General features: G+C 42.2%; 1 protein-coding gene across 1 annotated transcript in view; it reads left to right on the top strand.

The window, feature by feature from the left end:
* The first annotated feature begins 1,672 nt into the window (after positions 1 to 1,672).
* The window catches only part of GPR107 (G protein-coupled receptor 107), a 38,714-nt gene continuing 22,552 nt past the window's right edge, over positions 1,673 to 17,834 (top strand). Inside the window, exons 1-13 of the mRNA XM_048325373.1 lie at positions 1,673 to 1,857; positions 6,486 to 6,611; positions 7,385 to 7,435; positions 7,668 to 7,756; positions 8,430 to 8,596; positions 10,326 to 10,360; positions 10,564 to 10,620; positions 11,416 to 11,526; positions 12,872 to 13,005; positions 13,697 to 13,772; positions 14,742 to 14,815; positions 15,377 to 15,494; positions 16,411 to 16,541. Of these exons, the coding sequence (XP_048181330.1) occupies positions 1,765 to 1,857; positions 6,486 to 6,611; positions 7,385 to 7,435; positions 7,668 to 7,756; positions 8,430 to 8,596; positions 10,326 to 10,360; positions 10,564 to 10,620; positions 11,416 to 11,526; positions 12,872 to 13,005; positions 13,697 to 13,772; positions 14,742 to 14,815; positions 15,377 to 15,494; positions 16,411 to 16,541 (1,262 nt within the window). The 5' untranslated portion in view covers positions 1,673 to 1,764. The remainder of the gene's footprint in view (positions 1,858 to 6,485; positions 6,612 to 7,384; positions 7,436 to 7,667; positions 7,757 to 8,429; positions 8,597 to 10,325; positions 10,361 to 10,563; positions 10,621 to 11,415; positions 11,527 to 12,871; positions 13,006 to 13,696; positions 13,773 to 14,741; positions 14,816 to 15,376; positions 15,495 to 16,410; positions 16,542 to 17,834) is intronic.

Here is a 17,834-nt window from a genome sequence, read left to right as displayed (position 1 = left end):
AAGGGCTGATGCTGCCGGGACATCTAGTGGCACCCACACGTACTGCCCAGAGAAAGAATGTTACTAGAAAAACAGATTTTTTTTTTTTTTTTTCATGCTTCCAGATATTTCCTGGTAACACTCCAGGTTTCTTTGGCTGTTGGTGAGATTTCTTTGTTTATTTTTTTACCTAAGAATATACAAGGGGGAAATGAAATTGTGAGGAAAAAAATGTAGAGGAACATCTGAATCATCTCTCTAAATAAACATGGGACGTTCTACCATAATCTTGATAAAAAAAAGGTCAAGGCCATTGATTTTTCTCTCTCTTTTCACCCTCACTTGCCTGGGCCAGCCCAGTTGTTTATCTGTCTCTAGATAACAGAACTTGTTACTCCACACACTGAAAGGGAAAATGAGAATGTCTGAGTTTTGGGAGCTGAAAGCTCCTCACAAAAATTAGATTTATTTGCATTGATGGCTTCCCATTGCATAGTCTTTCCATTTTTTCTTTTAGCAATGTGTCAACCAAAAAGCCATTTTAATTGCCCCTATTCACATTCACTTTGCTTCTTGTGTTACTCTCATTTTGAGCAACAAGTCATGGAAACCAGGCCCAATCTGCTTTTTGTTTCACTTGTAATTGGGACTACAGCTACTTCTTTAAATATTTCAATAGGTACAAAACTATTCCTGTTAAGAAGCAGAAATCTCTTTGTTTGTTACATATTTTTTTGGTGATATTCAAAATCAATACTTTAACCCTGGCTTTAAATAGAAAAGCAATTTTCCTGTTGTTTGGACTACCTGATGTTCAGACGTCTGCTGTTGCCATAGCTCCCAGGAAGAAGCTGGAACTTACTGGTAGATCCACGGCTGAGCTGGAAACAACCACTTCACCCCTCCCTGTAAACAACCATCCCACATCTCCCTGTGGACGATGCTGCAGGGCTGAGGTAGGAAGAGCTTCAGTCTTTTTTCGGGCTTTTTTTTGGTGTCACCCCACAGAGGCTGGTTTGGGGGAGGCTCAGGGGGTTCCTTTTGGCCAGTGTGCCCCTCTGTGACCCATGGCCATGGGGGGCACCCACCACCCAGGGGGGACCCCACCGCCAAGGGGGTCCCGGGGCTGAGGAGGGACCCACCACAGGGCCTGGCTGCTGCCATGGTCCTCATTGAGGGGCCTGATCCAATCCGGGGGGCATCGTGGGGAGCAGCCTGTGGGCAGGGGCAGCCCAGCAGAGCCCAGAAGGGCCTCAGGGGGAGAGAAAAGAGTGGGAAGTGCCTTCCCCATGGGGAAAGGCTGAGGGAGATGGGGCTGTTCAGTCTGGAGAAGGTTGTGTGGAGACCCCACAGCACCCTCCAGGATATGAAGGGGCTCCAGAAGCTGGAGAGGGATTCTTCGGCAGGAACTGTAGTGACAGGACAAGGGGGAGTGGGTTCAAAGTGAAAGTGGGAGAATTCAGGCTGGATATTGGGGAAGAAATTCTTCCCTGGGAGGGTGGTGACGCACTAGCACAGGTTGCTCAGAGAAGGTGTGGCTGCTCCCCGGGAAGTGTTCAAGGCCGGGCTGGACGGGTTTTGGGGCTCCTTGGTCTAGCGGGAGGTGTCCCTGCCCGGGCAGGGGGTGGCACTGGATGACGCCTGAGCTCCCCCCATCCCCAACCCCTCCGTGACTCCCTGACAGGACCCGGCCCCGCCCACGCGGTCACGTGACACACCCCCGCCCGACACGTGACTCTCCTGACCCGGAAGTGGCGCGCGGGGGACGCTGACGCTGGAACAAAGATGGCGGCCCGCGGCGCTGGGGCCGTGCTGGGGCTGCTGCTGCTGCTCAGCGCGGGCCCGGCCTGCGCCCGCGTCCACCACCTCACCCTCAAAGTAAGGTCTGCGCCGCCCCTGGCCCCGCTGGCTCGGCCCCCGGGTGCCCTGAGGGGAGCGGTGAGGCCGGCCCGGCCCTGCGCACCTCCCGTGGGCCGGGATTGGTCTCCCCACGTCTCTATCTTCGTCCTGCTGCGTGCCCTGACCCTTCTTTCTCTTCGCTTTTCTCTGAGCTTTCCCCCCTGCGCCTCAGCCCGCCCGGGCCCTGCTGTGTTCTGCTTTTGCCGTTATCTTTCCGCTCCCTCTGACCGCATCCCCATAGTCCTGTCCCGCTTATTCTGGCCGCCTGTTCCTTAGCCGCGGGCAAAGCGTGCGAAGGGGCCTTAGAATTGCGGTGGTTTGAAGGTGCAACTGCTTCACGTTCCTTTAAAAGCGATGTGATAAGAAAGGGCTGAACTTTTTGAGCTGAGGGAGAGGTTTCTGAAAGGGGATTTTGGTGGAGTGTTTTTCTAGCTGTGTTCTGTTCCTGTCCTGGTGACTCTGAAGGGTGTTTGACTGCCTCATTGCCCTTCCGGATGCAGCTGCTTTGCACTAACCAAGCAATTAGTGGGGGCTGAGGAAACTAATGCTGGCAGCTTTCTGTTGTGTTTCCATAGACTGCTGGTTGTGCTTTGAAGGAGTGATGTGTCATCCTGTGACTATGTTTGAGTAAAACCAGTTATTCAGGGCTGTTGGTGGGAAATGGTGGAGGTCAGGGTGAAGATGTGCTGCTGCCTGTTGTGCTCTGCATGAGTAGCTGCACAAAGAGGAGCTGTGCGCTTGAGGTGATGCTTTTTAATGGCCTCTGTGTAGCTCATGGAAAGCTCTGTAAGTCTTCAGAAATGTTGTTTTGGTTGTCAACAATATGTAATATTCTGCCAGTAGAAACATTGGAAGAGATAATATAAGTGGTAAATGACTGCGACCTGCATTACTGTGCTGTTGTAGCAGTTTAGGGAGAATCCAGGATTTTGCAGGAATTCCACCTCAGGCTTTGGCATACAATGACTGCTGGGAAGTGTTCATGTCTTACTTGTAGGAAATTTTCCAGGCTATGTAGTTGTTTAAAGTGCAACCACATGAGTATTGTTGTATTTCAGGAAAAGTAAACTTTTTCCTGAAGCAGTAAATTAGGAGGCTTGTGCTGGTTACATCGTTTTGAGCAATTTGTGCTGAAGGATTTCTCCTCGGGTGTTTCTTTACCCTTATGTCCAATATGCCTCAAGCAAATGTTCTCAGCAGGAAACATCGTGGCTTTTAGTCCTTGTTAGGGACTGCCTGGATCAATTACTAAATCCTGTTTGCTGTTTTTTCCCATCAGAGTGGGTTTGGTTTTGCAGGTGTTTTTTGCAAGTTGCAGCACTGACCTACCAAGGGCTGTAAGAAGTAGCAGTGAGTTAATGCCTTTGCCCACCTCCTTTATAAACATAAGCTTTATTGTTAGAGCAGTCTCTCCCTTCCTCCTTCATCCCCTGCTTTACAGCCTTTATGTAAACATCAGGCTCCAACAACTGAGTCTTTTCACAATGAAATCTCCTTTCTGGTGTTCTTGCCAGTGGCTCCTGCTTTGCTTGCGAGTGTGCCTTGACACTGAGCCAAGCTGAAGGCCACAGTTTCGTGGGAGTGTTTGATATTAAATTTCCTCAAACAAGCTGTTATTGCTTAATTCAGAATAGCTTCATTATTGTATCTTTGTAGTTACTGTGCTAATGTGAAGCTTTTTTGTTGTCAGAAAAACAAGCCACAGTCTGAGCAGTTTCCTGTTCTAAAAATAATGTTTTATCTTTATAAAGTGTAGAAAATAGTTTATTTTTTGTGAGTTGGAGAGATAATTTGCTTGAATCTTGCTGTTAGACTGACCTTGCCAGAGACGCTCCTCCTTAGTAGCAATTGTTACCAGCTTCATTACTTTAATGAGATCTGTAAAAACCCCAAAACACCTCAACTAACAAAACCAACCCCCTACAAAAAAAAAAAAAAAAACCACTATGAAAATTGGGAGTTATGGAAGATCAACAGAAACAATTTTCAGAGGATTCCAGAAGTAGCTGTAGTTGAAATGTTTCTTGTGACCATGTCAGACATGGAGTTACAGAGAAAATGCTGATTTTCAGTGGTTGCTTGTAAATACCTGTGGCCTTTTAATGTTGGTAGGTTTCAGACTTCAATAGCTCAGGTTGAGAATACCTTTCACAATAATTCACTTAGTCTTACGCAAATTATAAGCCTTGCTGTTAGTCTCACACAAATAATAAGATTCTTTCCAGGTAAGGGTAAGCACTCTCTGGTGGAACTTCCACTGCACTGACAGTGTGATCCCAATTAGATTTAGGGTAAAATGGTAGAGAATATTTTTCTCCTTATTCTGAGTTACAGGATCATGGATTCTGCTTCCCTGTGACCTTATTCAAATATTGCAGGATCACTTTTTATCCTAAAGGAGTGGAAGAGGGGGGAAAGATTTTTATGGAAACAAGCTTGAGAACTTTGCTATTGGTTTGACTGTAACCTGTTAGTGATGGGTCCCAGACCATCTCTTCTCCGCAGGGCAGGCTTAATTTTAAATGCATTCTATGTAAATTAAATTAATGTGTGTGTTAACAGCTTGGATGCTGAAGTATTTACTTGTATGGGTTCACACCTTTGTTGTAAACTTGAATATTTATGAAGTCAGTAGTTGAGTAATCATAAATAAAATCTGGGTTCTTTCAACCCCTTAAACCTTAGACAACTATTAGTAAGCCAATGTCTTTAGACTGTCAGTATGTGGAGCAATAGATGCTCTTGCTGTTGCTTAGTGGCAACTGATGACAGTGTGTGTGTGGGATCACATAAAGCTGAAGGATTTGTGAACTAAATCTGTAAACTCTAAGCACTCAAAGTTGAGATAAAACCAGGGAGGAAAGTGGTGTGTGTTGTATATTAATTATCTGCTGCTGGTGGGGAACATATCTGTAAATTAGCAGAGTAAATCACTTAAATTGAACTGAAGAGCTCTTGCAAGTGCTCTGAATTGAGCAGCTGCCTCTGGTCACGTTTGCAAGGTACAAAACACCTTGTGGCTGGATGACACTGTGTCCCACTCAGATTCACCCAAATTCTTCTCTGTCCAGATGGGCTTAAATACATCTGATGTGCCCTATGAAGATCCAGGGTTAATTTTCTTTTCTGAGTGGGAAATTACATGGGATGCAATGTCAGAGGAACCAGATGGGCTCTTGTTTCAAGCATATTCTGTGACCTGGAACCCAAAGACAGCAGAGCTGTAATACTCTGTTGAACAAAGCATCTGCTGGAAGCCCTATGTCACTTAATGTTTTTTCTTCTTCTGAGCATTAAGGGAACCATCTGGTTATTTGCCAGGTTAACTTGATTCTATTAGGGTGATCTTATTACAGGTTAGCTGTGTCAGGATTAGTGCCCTTCTATTACAGTGAATGATATTTATGAGTCAGGAGCATTTTGTGCAGAGATGTCAAAATCGATACTGGGGTAGAGGGAGAGGAAGAACTTTTTGTACTTGTACAATTTGTAGCTCAGTCTTCCAGGACTGTCTTCAGAACAGTTTGCCTTTAGCAGCTGACTTCTCTTTTTAGAGTGTTCTGCAGTCTGATTATCTTTTCCTAGAAGAAGCAGGAGGAAGAAACTTTTTTTTTTTTTTGATGCCAACTTGTCAAATGTTTTAAATTCCATTTTAAATTTGATTTTTGATTTCTGTTGCCTTGTTTCTGCTTTTCTTCCAATTTTAATGACCCAGTAGGTTTGAGGGACCAACTGCAGACGTTGGATGTGACCTTTTGTCATCTGATGTGGCAGCTGTGTGTGACATCAGCTACTTTTCATGTGAGGTCCTTCATGGCCTCCTTATTTAAAAAAAAAATTAAAGCTTACTGTACTTAAACCTTTATCAGCTGAGCATGAGAAGAGATCAATTGCTGTGGTTTCCTTTCCAGACTGAGAGGAAGGAAATTATTCTTCAGCTAAACTGGGAGTAGAGGAGGGAGTTAGAATTCTCCTGCTAGATAAACTAACCCAAGTAATTCTGTTTTCAGTATTTATTCTATTCTTATTTTTTATTTATTTTATGCCAAAAATCATTTGGAGGTATGGGACTGCATACAAAACTTACATACAATACTCACCTAGTTTTCCAGTGTATTAGTGTTTGCCTGTCCAAGCACTGACCCTGCCTAACACAGATGATCTGGGGGGATGACAATGCATTTGCTAAACACTTGGCCAAACCCCAGCTCTCTGTTAGGTAAGATCCCCAAAGTCACCTATTTCCTCTCAGTCTGTGTCAATGACAATAATCAGCATTCAAACAATAGCTGTCTTGATGTGTCTACAGTCACTTTGGGGGATTTTGCTATATGTTGTTTAGTCACTGATGCCAGATGTTTAAATTCTTCCAGAATTTTGCTTGTATATCTCCCAGTAGCATAGCCAGGCAGAGACATGTCTGTTTGAAGTTCTTGCTGTTCAGGTTATTGGAAAAGCTGGTCCATTCCAGTGAAATAGTTGGTTACATCTGAAGGTATCCTAAAGAAATTCGCACGAATATTCAAGTGTCATCACTCACCCTGCTTCCCCTTTGCTGCAGCAGATGACTTTGCATGTATTTGTAAACTTGCTTTCCTTTCTAACAGGATGATGTGAGGCAGAAAGTGCACCTGAATACCTTTGGCTTCTTCAAGGACGGTTTCATGAGAGTCAGTGTCAGCAACCTTTCCCTGAAGCCAGCAGTGGACGCTAATGACATGGGCAGTTTATCAGTGAGTTCCTTCCTATGAAACCTCCTGTGAAATTGCCCTTGCACTGGTAGCCTCCACTTGTCTCAGGTGTCAGATCCAAACTTGTGATGCTGTTGGCTTTGCTCCCCATCATGAGCCAATTATGAGGATCTGTGTATTGAGATTTATCCCTGAGCACTCTCCATTCTGCCTTAAGGATGAACCTTTAACTTACTGGATCCTCTGATGAACTCGATGCACACATCTGTAACTTACACTGAACATCAATTTCCTAAGCAGTCCTCTGATGGGAAGTTTTTTCACACTGTGTCCTGTTGCATTGCAATTCAGCTTGTGAGCATTGTGTCAGTAGGTTTCCAGAGCAGTGACAGCCTTAGTTTTAAGAGAACTCTAATATTACGTGTTATATTAGGGGCTTTAATAGACTGAAATACTAGATTAGATAACAGACCTGAGTTCTTATTCTGCTGCACAGTTTCATTTCTTTATTGTTATAAAAGTAATAAATGTTTTTGTCAAGCAAAACCATCTGGAACAATACTGAAATAAGTTAAAATGTTCAGAGACAGAAGGTACTCCAGATTTAGTTTGGGTTTGAATCACGATATGTTTTTTCTTGGTGGATATGGACGAGTTTGTTATATTTGAATGTGTTTTTCTGTCTGATTAAATGATGAGAAAAACACCTGCATTCTGCCTTAAATGTGGGTTAATTTGTTTAGAAAGCAGTATCTTTGACTCTTTCAGTAGTAGTTTGGCTTCAAATTGACAAATTCTTCTCACTTGTCTCATAGGTGGGATTCAGCTTGGATCGAACAAGAAATGACGGTTTCTCCACTTACCTGGTAAGACTTAAGAGAAGTGAACTTGCTTTTCTAAACTGGGACATCTCATAGTCTACCTGACTCTGGGAATGGTTGGAAGAAATAAAAAAAGAAAAGGTGGGGGGACTTTAGACATGGGCAGGATGCAAAGGATAATTTGGATTTACAACTTGCTGAGCTAAGAATGGTAACCTCTACCTGGATGGGAACGTGTCCAGAGGGCACTTCAGAGATGTTTTGCTTATGTTACCAGGATGAAGAAGTGGATTACTGTATCTTGAATAAGACACCAGAGCCAGATGTCTCTGTTGTACTCTTACTTCTGGACATAAAAGCTGAAGTGTGAGTAAAGACCGGACAAGACATCTTAAAGTTACTTCTTTAGTTGAAGATGATGTAACACTTCAGATTTTTTTAAGGGCTTGGGAAGCTGCTGTGTATGTAGGCTGTTGGTTTTTTTTTTTTTTTAAGGGATTACGTGAAAGTTGAGGGTAGGTGAGTGTAAAAGTAAAACATCTGCAGTTTAAAATGGTCCAGGAATTCTTCCTGCATATTGGAGGGGTAAAGGGATGGCAGGCAAAAGCAACCTACCTTAATTGTGCTGAAGGCATGAGCTTTGATGTCTTGGGTCACTTTTGCACTCAATCTGCCATTTTATTGTTTGTCTCAAATTATCTTTTTTTACGGAAGTACCTTCAAGTCTGTATTGCTCTCTTCTGCAAGAGCACATGTATGATAACATAGTTTCTAGTGAGACTCTTGCTTACCAAAGGTGAAGAAACCTACTTTTCTTCATCTGCTCTTGTATTTCATGTAGAGGTAGAGTGTGACTTTTCCCACAATGATCCCTTCTGCTGTAAGTCATAATCTGGTTCTTGCCTGTTCTTTGTGATACAAAAAACAAGTCAAGACAAGTTGATTTTCCTTTATTGGGTATATGTAGGCTGTGACAAATAGCCTCTTTAAAAATGTTCTTTTACTTTCATTTTGTAATAAACCCTCTTTGTTTCTTCAGTGTGAAAGTACAGTTCCCTTCAGAAGCTGCTTCTTTGTTACCTAAAATTTTATTTGTATCTGAGGCAAATGGTACTGCCTTAAATACCAAGCTGCTAAAAACTTCTGAACCGAGCAGTGATTCTGGTAGAAATCCTCCAAGGACCAACGAAAATGCAGATGGCAAAGGTAAGCCAGCTAAACCTGACTTGTGTGTGCTCTCACTGCTGATTCCTATTGCTGTGCATCCAGCACTGAGTTGTGGTCATGTTCTGGGGTCCCCTTGGGCTAGAACTTAGTGTACATCCTGTGTAAACCTGTGCACAGAGCTGCCTTTGGGGCTGGAGTCTCCTGCTCAGTGATTTGTGTTCACCAGTCCTGTTGATCCACCAGAGAGACAATGAGTGTTGGAGACCTTCAGTGCCTGTGAGGAGCATTAACAACTTGGTTGTCTGTTGTCTGGCAAAAAAAAAAAGGCTAAAGGGGGAGTTTTATGGCCACCAACAATTAGTTGAAGAAAGGTTAGGAGGACAATGATTGCAAGCAATTTTTAGTAGTGGCACGCAATGTCTGTTTCCCTTTATTAAGTCTTGGATGCCTCAGGTGGGATGTTAGGATGGAAAAGAAGTAAAATAAGTAAGATACCTTTCCTAAGTAAGTATTCCAGGATTATAGCAGATAATTTGTGCAATCCAGTCTCCATCTTTCGAGGTTTTAAATGCTTGACTAAGTAAAACCAGGGCCAACATGATACAGTCGATACCAGGTATGCTTTGAGAGTCAGAAGTTGGGTTTAATATCTCCACAAGTCCTTTCCAGCCAATGTTTGTATGAGTCTGTGTCTATCTAAAGAGTTGAACTCTATCACTTAGAAACTATGGGGAGGGAGAAGTAACTATACCAGTAATCTTTCCAGGAGTCATGAACCTTCGGCTTCCAGACCAGCAGACAAAACAATTTTATAATCTCAGCTCTAATGGGATTAGCTCATGTTATCCCTTCCTGGCAGAGTTTAGACTTCAGATCAGACTGCTGAGCAGTCTGATCTGGAGTAGTCTGAGTCTGTCTTGGCCTGTCGTGTTCACAAGCTTTGATACCATTCAAAAGCTTGCACAGCTGTCCTAACAAGTTAAGAACCAAGGATGGATGGCACTGGAGATCATGGATCTGAAAGCTGTGGTTTTGCTTTCTCTGGTATAAAAAGTGTAGCATGAGCATGGACAGTGCACTGAGGTGTGGGAGCCAAAAGCAAAGCTCAAGTCTTGAACTTTTGCTTCGTGGTAGAAAGGGATGACCTTGTGTTTGAAAAGCTTCTTAGAGGAGTAGAGTCAAACTGTGAACTTGACATGCTGCTCTACTGAAGGCTCCTGTCACCTCAAGTTCAGAAGAAATGCTGACCTGGCAGGTCACCTGTGCTTTTATGTTTTGTGTGTTTGTATTTTTACTGGGAGCTTAGTGGAAAGCTGTGAATTTTTTCCTTCTCATGATTAATTAGGATTTCCATATGTTTGTCAGGCCATGTATTAGTGCTCAGTTTGAGATTTGTCAGTGAGATTAACAGTACTCAGCCATAACATAAAAAGTCAGAGCTGTAGCTTGCATTTGGTTTAGATCACCTGCCTCCTGCACCACTCTCACCAGGGGCATTGGAAAGATTCCTGGGGTAGGCTTTTGTAGGAGGTGTAAGAGAAGAGAATCGTATCCTGGCATTTGAGGATGCATGCAGAATGAATGCTGGCTGTGGGAAGAGTCCTGTGAGAGTAAGGAGAGACTGGGAAAGAGTCTCTGTTAATGATTAGCTGGGAAACTGCCACGCAGACAAGTGTAGGAAGATGTGAGTAAGGTATTGACAACGTGGTGGTTTCTGCAGATGTCTAAATGCAAACACTAAATGTACCATTAATACTTTTATCTCTAGGTAAGAAGTCCAAACGAAGTACAACATCCTCCAAGGTAAGAAACTCTCTGGAATTCTTTCAGAAAGAACCTGGGGGGATATTCCAGTATAATCATAGCCAAAATGTGGAGAGTATTTGCTGTTGGTCTCAGCCTCTACTGTAAATATATAGAATGCAAATTTGATTGTCTGGTTGATGTAGCCAAATGTTTTAGTTACCTGCTTAAGAAAATCTGAAGGTCTCTTTTCCTTTTCCCAGAGCATGGTAGAACAAGAACATCCTGTTCACAATGACAGAGGAACTTTTTCATTTCAGGTAGGGTGTCTGTCAGTGTCTAAACACAGTTCCTTCACTGTCCTACTTTGGAAAAGTGGAAGTCTGGTATATAGATGTCTCTCTGATAACAAGAGTTTGCCTGAAAATGTACTGAGCTAAGCATCAATGATGGAAATCTTTCTTTGTAAGTTACAGGAGCTGCTTTTAAATTGCCTTTGGTGTGATGCTGTTATAAATATCATAATCTGTGAGCCTCAGCATATTAAAGTTTACTGTGATGCCAGTAGTGCAGATTGCTGATAAATAGTTTTGACCTGGCTGATGACTCAAGGGGAAGATCCTCTGTATGAAACCAGATTAATGCTTTGTTTGAACACCCTGGTTCCCTTGTGATGGTTGGTTACTATAAAACAAACACATCTTAAATTCTATTATCTGACACAAATCTCATCTCCAGAGCTGTCACAATTTGCATAGTTGGGGGAGGAACAGAAAAGCTGCAGGGCAAGTATAATAAAAATTTTATGCTTCAGCATGTCAAATATATGATACTTCTGGTTGTCTTTTCTCTGTGGCGAACCAAGTTAAGCACTGATACTTAACAGGCTTGGATTACCAGAGTGCATAATCCTAGATAGGTGCAATGATTTTTGCTTCTGGAATTCTGTTGAAACTTCCAGATGTGCTGGTATCCTCAGAGCAGTCTGTTTGCTGAAGGGAACCAACTGACCTCAAATGACTGACTTCTTTCATGCTTCAGTAGAGATGACTTCCTACCAGGGCAGCCCTATTGTGAATGAAAAGAATGCTGACTTTCCTATTCCTTATTTTCAGTTCTTCTTTAACATCAGCTCGGATAAACAAGAAGGTCTCTACAGCCTGTATTTCCATAAGTGTGTTGGCAATAAAGGGCCATCTAACGATCAGCTGCTCTTTAGTCTTGATGTGAGTATGGCTTCTAAAGGATAATTAACTCATTCGCTTAGACTGCAACATCCAGCTCCAGCTTGTAACCAAGCACACACTGCACATGAGTGCACATACGTGGTGGGAAGTGATTCAGAATTGTGTGCCAGTCTCTGCAGTGGCATTTCTGAAAGAAGTGACAGCTGTAAAAAGAGTTAAAGTACTGGTTTTGCAGAAATGCCTGAAAATCTGAAGACTGAATGTGGGCTGGGTTCAGTCCACAGTTGTGACCTGATGCTGTAATGGGATGGGAGCTACAGCAGCTGCTTGTGTTTTGCTGCACTCAAAAGTCACTTTTCTCTTTACATGATTGCAGATATTAAGGCTGTTGCTGCAATGTAAATTGTTGGTATTTGAAGTCAGTGTTTTTGCTTTTTCTGGCCTAATTAAAGATGTGTTTTTATGGTGTTAGATACACATCCTAAAGGCAATATATTCTAGCAAATGTCTCATCTCTTTTGACGTACAAGGGTTTGGTCCTGTGCGGTTTTGGTCATTATCAGAGCTTGGGCTTTCACTTTTTTCTTTCCTGTGCTCATGCTGGTGTATAATGAGCTGGTCTGGTATGAATCCTCTCACTGATCAACGTACCTAAGCCAGATCAGCCCCTGAACTGCTTTTTACACGTTTGTGTTAATGCTGCTGCAAGGGAACATGGAGGTGATAAAACTTAGCAGCCGTAACTTGACTCAGACTACTTTAAATCTGCTTCTGAATTTGTATGTTTAGAAGACCAGCTTTCCTGAATTGCTGTTTGTCACTTTGACCCACTGAAGAAATTGGAAAGCGAAGAAAGCCTGGATGATTGTCCTGCTGGGATGTACTTAAGAGATGCAGGACAGCTTCAGTACTTCAAACCAGACTCGATGCATTATTTTATTGAAGTGATAGCACATATGACTAAGCCACTTAGGGGTATAAATAGGATGCTAAATAATGCTTCTGTTTTCTCAGTCACAGGATAATAGGCTGGCAGCCTATTGTAGATACTGTTTCTGAATCAAAGGTGGGCAAATTGTGACATTTGGTAGAGAGAACAACTATTCTTTGAGAGAATTACTTTGCCTTTCTGAATTATGTTGCATAACTGAAGTATTGTTTTCCAAGAGGACGATTCTTGTGAGAATAGTTTTGCAAAATGTTTAGAGATTCTTGAGGATAAAGAGTAGGTTTTGGTTTTTTTCTGAGTCTCATAAGTCACCACTTCAGAAACACTCATTTTAAATGAGTGAATTTGATTGCGAAATGTAATTGTTAACTCAGTGCTTTAACAAAATTTTTTTTTTTTTTTCAACTGTACCCATAACACACCTTTAATATTCAGATAGATATTACGGAAAAGAATCCTGAAAGCTACCTCTCAGCAGGTGAAATCCCACTGCCAAAACTTTACATTTCCATGGCTATCTTCTTTTTCCTGTCTGGGACTGTGTGGATCCACATACTTCGTAAACGCAGGTAAGTTCAGTTCTGTGACAAGTAGGGGCCTACTTTGATTTTTATTTTTCATTCCTCCTCTTGTAATGTCCAAGTCACAGTCATATTTGATCACTTAAAACTCCAAGTCTGGCTCAGTATTGTATGCTTTATGCACACAGTTTATATTTGAAAACTGCTTCAGACAGTATTGTTATTTCAGACTGTCACGCTAAACTTATCAAATCTTATGTTGAAAGTTCTTCAGGTAGTGTGTGGCGAAAAATAGACAGGAAATTCCTGTAGTTGATGTCAAAAGGAGATGATTTTGAAAATAAATAACAAGAAAAAATTGATCACTTTTTTTCATATGGGAAATGGCAACTTACAGCATAAGAGCCATAAATATCTTGATTGTGGTTTGAGTTACGGTTAGCAAATTTTCTAACAGTTAAGATATGTATATATATGTGGGATATTCTTATTAATTAATAATTTCAATTACCCCAAGCAGTAAAAATCAGGGGTTTAGAACACGATGTTGAACTATTGCTCAGAATGTTACAGAAACTTGGACTGCAGCTTTAAGGGGAATCTTTTTACACTAATGGTCATCTCAGCCTGGGAGCAACTGCTTGACACTTACAGAAAGTTTTAAAGAAATATCCTTGGAAACTGAAATTTTTACTGCTGGCTTTTAAGTAATGCTCTTCCTTCTTTTTTTTCTTCCCAGAAATGACGTATTTAAGATCCACTGGCTCATGGCAGCCCTTCCTTTCACCAAATCATTGTCCTTAGTCTTCCATGCGGTGCGTACATCATCTCTGCCTGAAGGTGTTCAGCTAGGAAGTAAAAACATGGAATCCAGGACATGCTGTTAGGGAAATCTGCTTTGGAGAGGGGACAGTGGGAGGGAGAGCTGGTCTTAATACTGAAGCATTAGAACTGAACTGCAGCTCTTGGGTGGAAGTGTTTGTTTTTTATCAGCAAATTCTGACTTTAAATACAATTGAGATCGTGGTCTGAAGTGTTAAAGCAGCAAGGGTTGGAGGTTGAATGAGTTCCACACGTTTTAATGTTTCAGCCATCTGTGGCTGGCCTGAAAGCTTGAGCTGTGCTACTGCTTCAGCTCCAGGGCTTGCAGTAAATATTAATAAATTAGAACCTTGATGAATGTTTGTAAAATTCAAGGGCAAGGAAGTATTACGGTGTATGGTAACAGACCTCAGCTTATCAGCTCTGAGACTTTCCATAGATAGTATCTGTGTTGAATTGCATTGACTTTGCCTTTCCACTGGAAATACCTCATGAACAAAGGTAATGGCAAGCATTTAATCATTCAGTGTTTGTGCCAGCCATAATTTTCACCTTCATGTCCATGGTATTACACCTGCTACAAGTATTTTTGGAGTCTGACAAAGTGAATGTGGCTTCCAGTGAAAATGAAACTAGCAAGCCTCTAGTCACTTAATGCAACTGAATCTGAAAAATGAATGAATAAATAGGTTCCAACTGCAGTTGTTTCACTACAGTTAAGTAGGGGAGTTGTGTGGGAAGGATGTAGATTGTACAAGACACATCCACTAGCACTTGGGAAATAGAGCAAATGGAAATGATCTCATTGTTGCTAAACAAAAGGAAGTACTCTAAATGTGACAGAGCTGGGTTTGTACACACTGACTGGAAAGCAAAACTGGAAGTGGCTGTGGAGCAGAGCTGTTTTTAGGGGGTGGGATGTCAAAGAGCAGCTTGTAAAGTGCTGTATTTTCTGCTTCCAGATCGACTATCACTACATCTCTTCTCAGGGATTCCCCATTGAGGGCTGGGCTGTTGTTTATTACATCACTCACCTGTAAGTGTGTCACAACATTGATGTGATAGATTCAAATTGCCACTGGGGCTGTCTCCCTCCTGAACAACGTGGGAAATTGTTGTGTTCTCATTCAGACCACCAAAGACGCAGCAATCAGCCCTGTGTGAAGTGGAAAGCTCCACTTACAGGGGGCAGCTGCAGAGAATTGGCACTTCTGTGGGTGGAGGAGTAAAATGATAACAAATGCTTTACTTTTCTTTGTTCACACTGGTATTTAAGTATCTAATTTGTTCTTGGTGTGAATGGTAAGTGGGTACAGCTGCCAGTGTTTGCTGCTGTTCACAATTGTGAATGGGTGACTCGCCCAGGAAAAGATTGCATATATTGTGAATGAAGCCTAATATTGCTCTGTGATACACAGTTGTAGCAAGTACATCTGCTTTGCTATTGTGGGTTGGATAAGTGCTTGCCAAAATTATGGATAAGGAAAGCATTTGTTTGGGTTTGTGGCTTTATTGGCTGTGAGAGAAACCTGGGCAGAAGAGGAAGTGTGATGAAATAAAATAAAGTCTCTCACTGCAGTGTCTGTTTCTCTTCCAGACTGAAGGGAGCTCTTCTGTTCATCACTATTGCCCTCATTGGCACAGGCTGGGCTTTCATTAAGCACATCCTGTCAGATAAAGACAAAAAAATTTTCATGATTGTCATCCCACTTCAGGTGAGGACTGAGCTGTGCTGATACTTCCTGTCTTGTGGGAGAGCTGCTTGTGCAAACTGGAAAAGGCTGTGAAAGCTTCACACAGTACCATGTAGTTCTTGCTTGTATGAGCCTCTTGGTTATTTCCTAGTCCGGAAGTTACTGTAATTCTCCCAGTTTTTATCTCATAGTGATGAAACAGTTTCAGCAAATAAAAACTGGCTGTAAGAGCGGGGCAAAACTTGGGCTGGAAAACAGTGCTAAACAGCTAAGCAGAGGAATTGAATTGAAGTTGTCACTGCTGAAATGCTTGCTGAATGGCTTAATGAAATAACAAATGGGAAAACCAAGACTTTTAGGCCTGTTGGGTCAGAGAGAAGCATTCCCAGTTGTTCAAAGTGATCAGTGCTGGTCTCCTACTCCAGGAACTGAAGTACATAGGAGAGCAGTGCTTTTTTTTGTTGTTGTATGTAGAAGAGATTTTCTGCCTTTCCAGATGAAATCCCTTACCAGAAGTATATGTAATTAGTGTTTGAGGCTCTTAGCGAGCTCAGGTGTAGAGTACAAAAGATGGTCAATAACCAGCCTGAATTACTGGCTTTATTTAGAACTACATGTTTTCACCATTGGCTGTATGTGTCACACAGTCCTGCTTCTGTGCTTCAATAAATAAATTCTGCTCCTTTTATCTCGACTGATACAGTAGATTCAGCACAGTATATAACAAAAGAACTACGTCCTGAATGTCAGCAGAAATAAGTTCCCATCAGTTTTATTTCTGTAAATCTTGTGAAGATGCTGCTGAACGTGTGACTTTTGGATGTAGATCTGTAGAAAAATTATTGATGTTACTGACTGGGCTTTTGCTGAGTTGACAGCCCACCTGTAGTGGCTCCTTGGGCAGTTTCTAAGCCATGAACAATGTCTTGTTGTGTAGGTACTGGCAAACGTGGCCTACATTATCATAGAGTCAACAGAGGAGGGGACAACTGAGTATGGACTATGGAAGGAAATCCTTTTCCTGGTGGACTTGCTGTGCTGTGGAGCCATCCTATTCCCAGTGGTATGGTGAGTTGCTCTGTGTGGAAAACACGTGAACTAATGGGCATCGACAGCTCTGCCAAAGCAAAAGAAAGCAGTGGTTCTGTGGAGTCAAGCATTCTGTTAACTTTTATAAAGCTCATCAGCCTTAACATTTCAGTCTAGTGCTGTGGAAGATGCTTGTTTTGGGGATGTTAGAGTGGGGATAAGGTAAGGTGGGTGGCAGTTTGTGGCCAACACTCTGCAGACTGTAGGTGCTCTCGAAACTTGAAATTTTGCAGAAATGTTGACTCTCTAAACTGAAAAATGGGATTTGGCTTCACTGACTGAGATTAGATACTTGACTGCTAAATTTCAAAACAGTAGTGGTGTCTAAGGTCAGGGCTGCCTTCAGGCAGAGTAGCTGTATGTTTATTTGACTGTTTATAAGAAATAATCCCACAGGGAGCATTTCCCCACCCTTCCTTCCACTCTACTTGGCAAGGAATAATGTTGGTTATGCAAAACTCAACCAAAACACAGATAATTCAGATAAACACTATCGTTGCTGCTTGCCAGTTAGCCAGAACATTTATCTTCTAAATGCATTTTGTCTTAATTGGATAAACAGCTGAGTTTAAAGGAGGATATCAAGGAGCTTCTGGCTCCTTGGTTAATAAACACAGAATATTCTTCTTTTTCTCCAGTATCTCCATTAATTTTTTCTGAAATGCAGATTATATAAATGTCTGGTAACATGTCATCACTCTGGAGTATAACTCTTGAGTGTTTCAGAGAAAGGTGTCGCTCAGTAGATGGAAATAAGCTTCAGCTTGACTTGTGAAGGTGGGTTTCAACTGTCCTTCCCTTCCCCTACACACTCCTGGTGGCTTTCTGCCAAGGCTGGGAGATGTCTTCCAAGAAATTTCTCACTTGTCCTTCCTCTTGCTCCAGTCAAAATGGTTCAGCTCTGAGGTTGCAAGCATTTGGCAATGGTAATTAAAAACTCAGGGATATTAACTTCAATTGCAGAGAAACTCCATTTCCTATGATAAAGCTGACTTTTGCAGTCACAGTTCTTGCTACCTGATGCTGGAATCTGTATGTCCAACCTAGTGAGGTGTTGGTACAAAACTTACTTTCCATAGAGGAATTGTATCTGAAGAACAAATGTGAGCTGTCTTGTGACTGTTTGTAGTGTGCAGCCAGTGTTCCTGCATTGCCATGGTGCCAACATAAACTGGCAGCAAAGCCCCTGACATAAAATCCTGCCCCTTTTTCCTCTGGATAGTGTCACTGCAGCTGGTGGGATGACTCATGTGAGCAAGGTGACTAAGACTT

The sequence above is a fragment of the Corvus hawaiiensis genome, chromosome 21 (genome assembly GCF_020740725.1).
Source record: "Corvus hawaiiensis isolate bCorHaw1 chromosome 21, bCorHaw1.pri.cur, whole genome shotgun sequence".
Taxonomy (NCBI): Eukaryota; Metazoa; Chordata; class Aves; order Passeriformes; family Corvidae; genus Corvus; species Corvus hawaiiensis.
The sequence above is the reverse complement of the archived record's forward strand: the minus strand, read 5'-3'. Positions and strand labels throughout refer to the sequence as shown.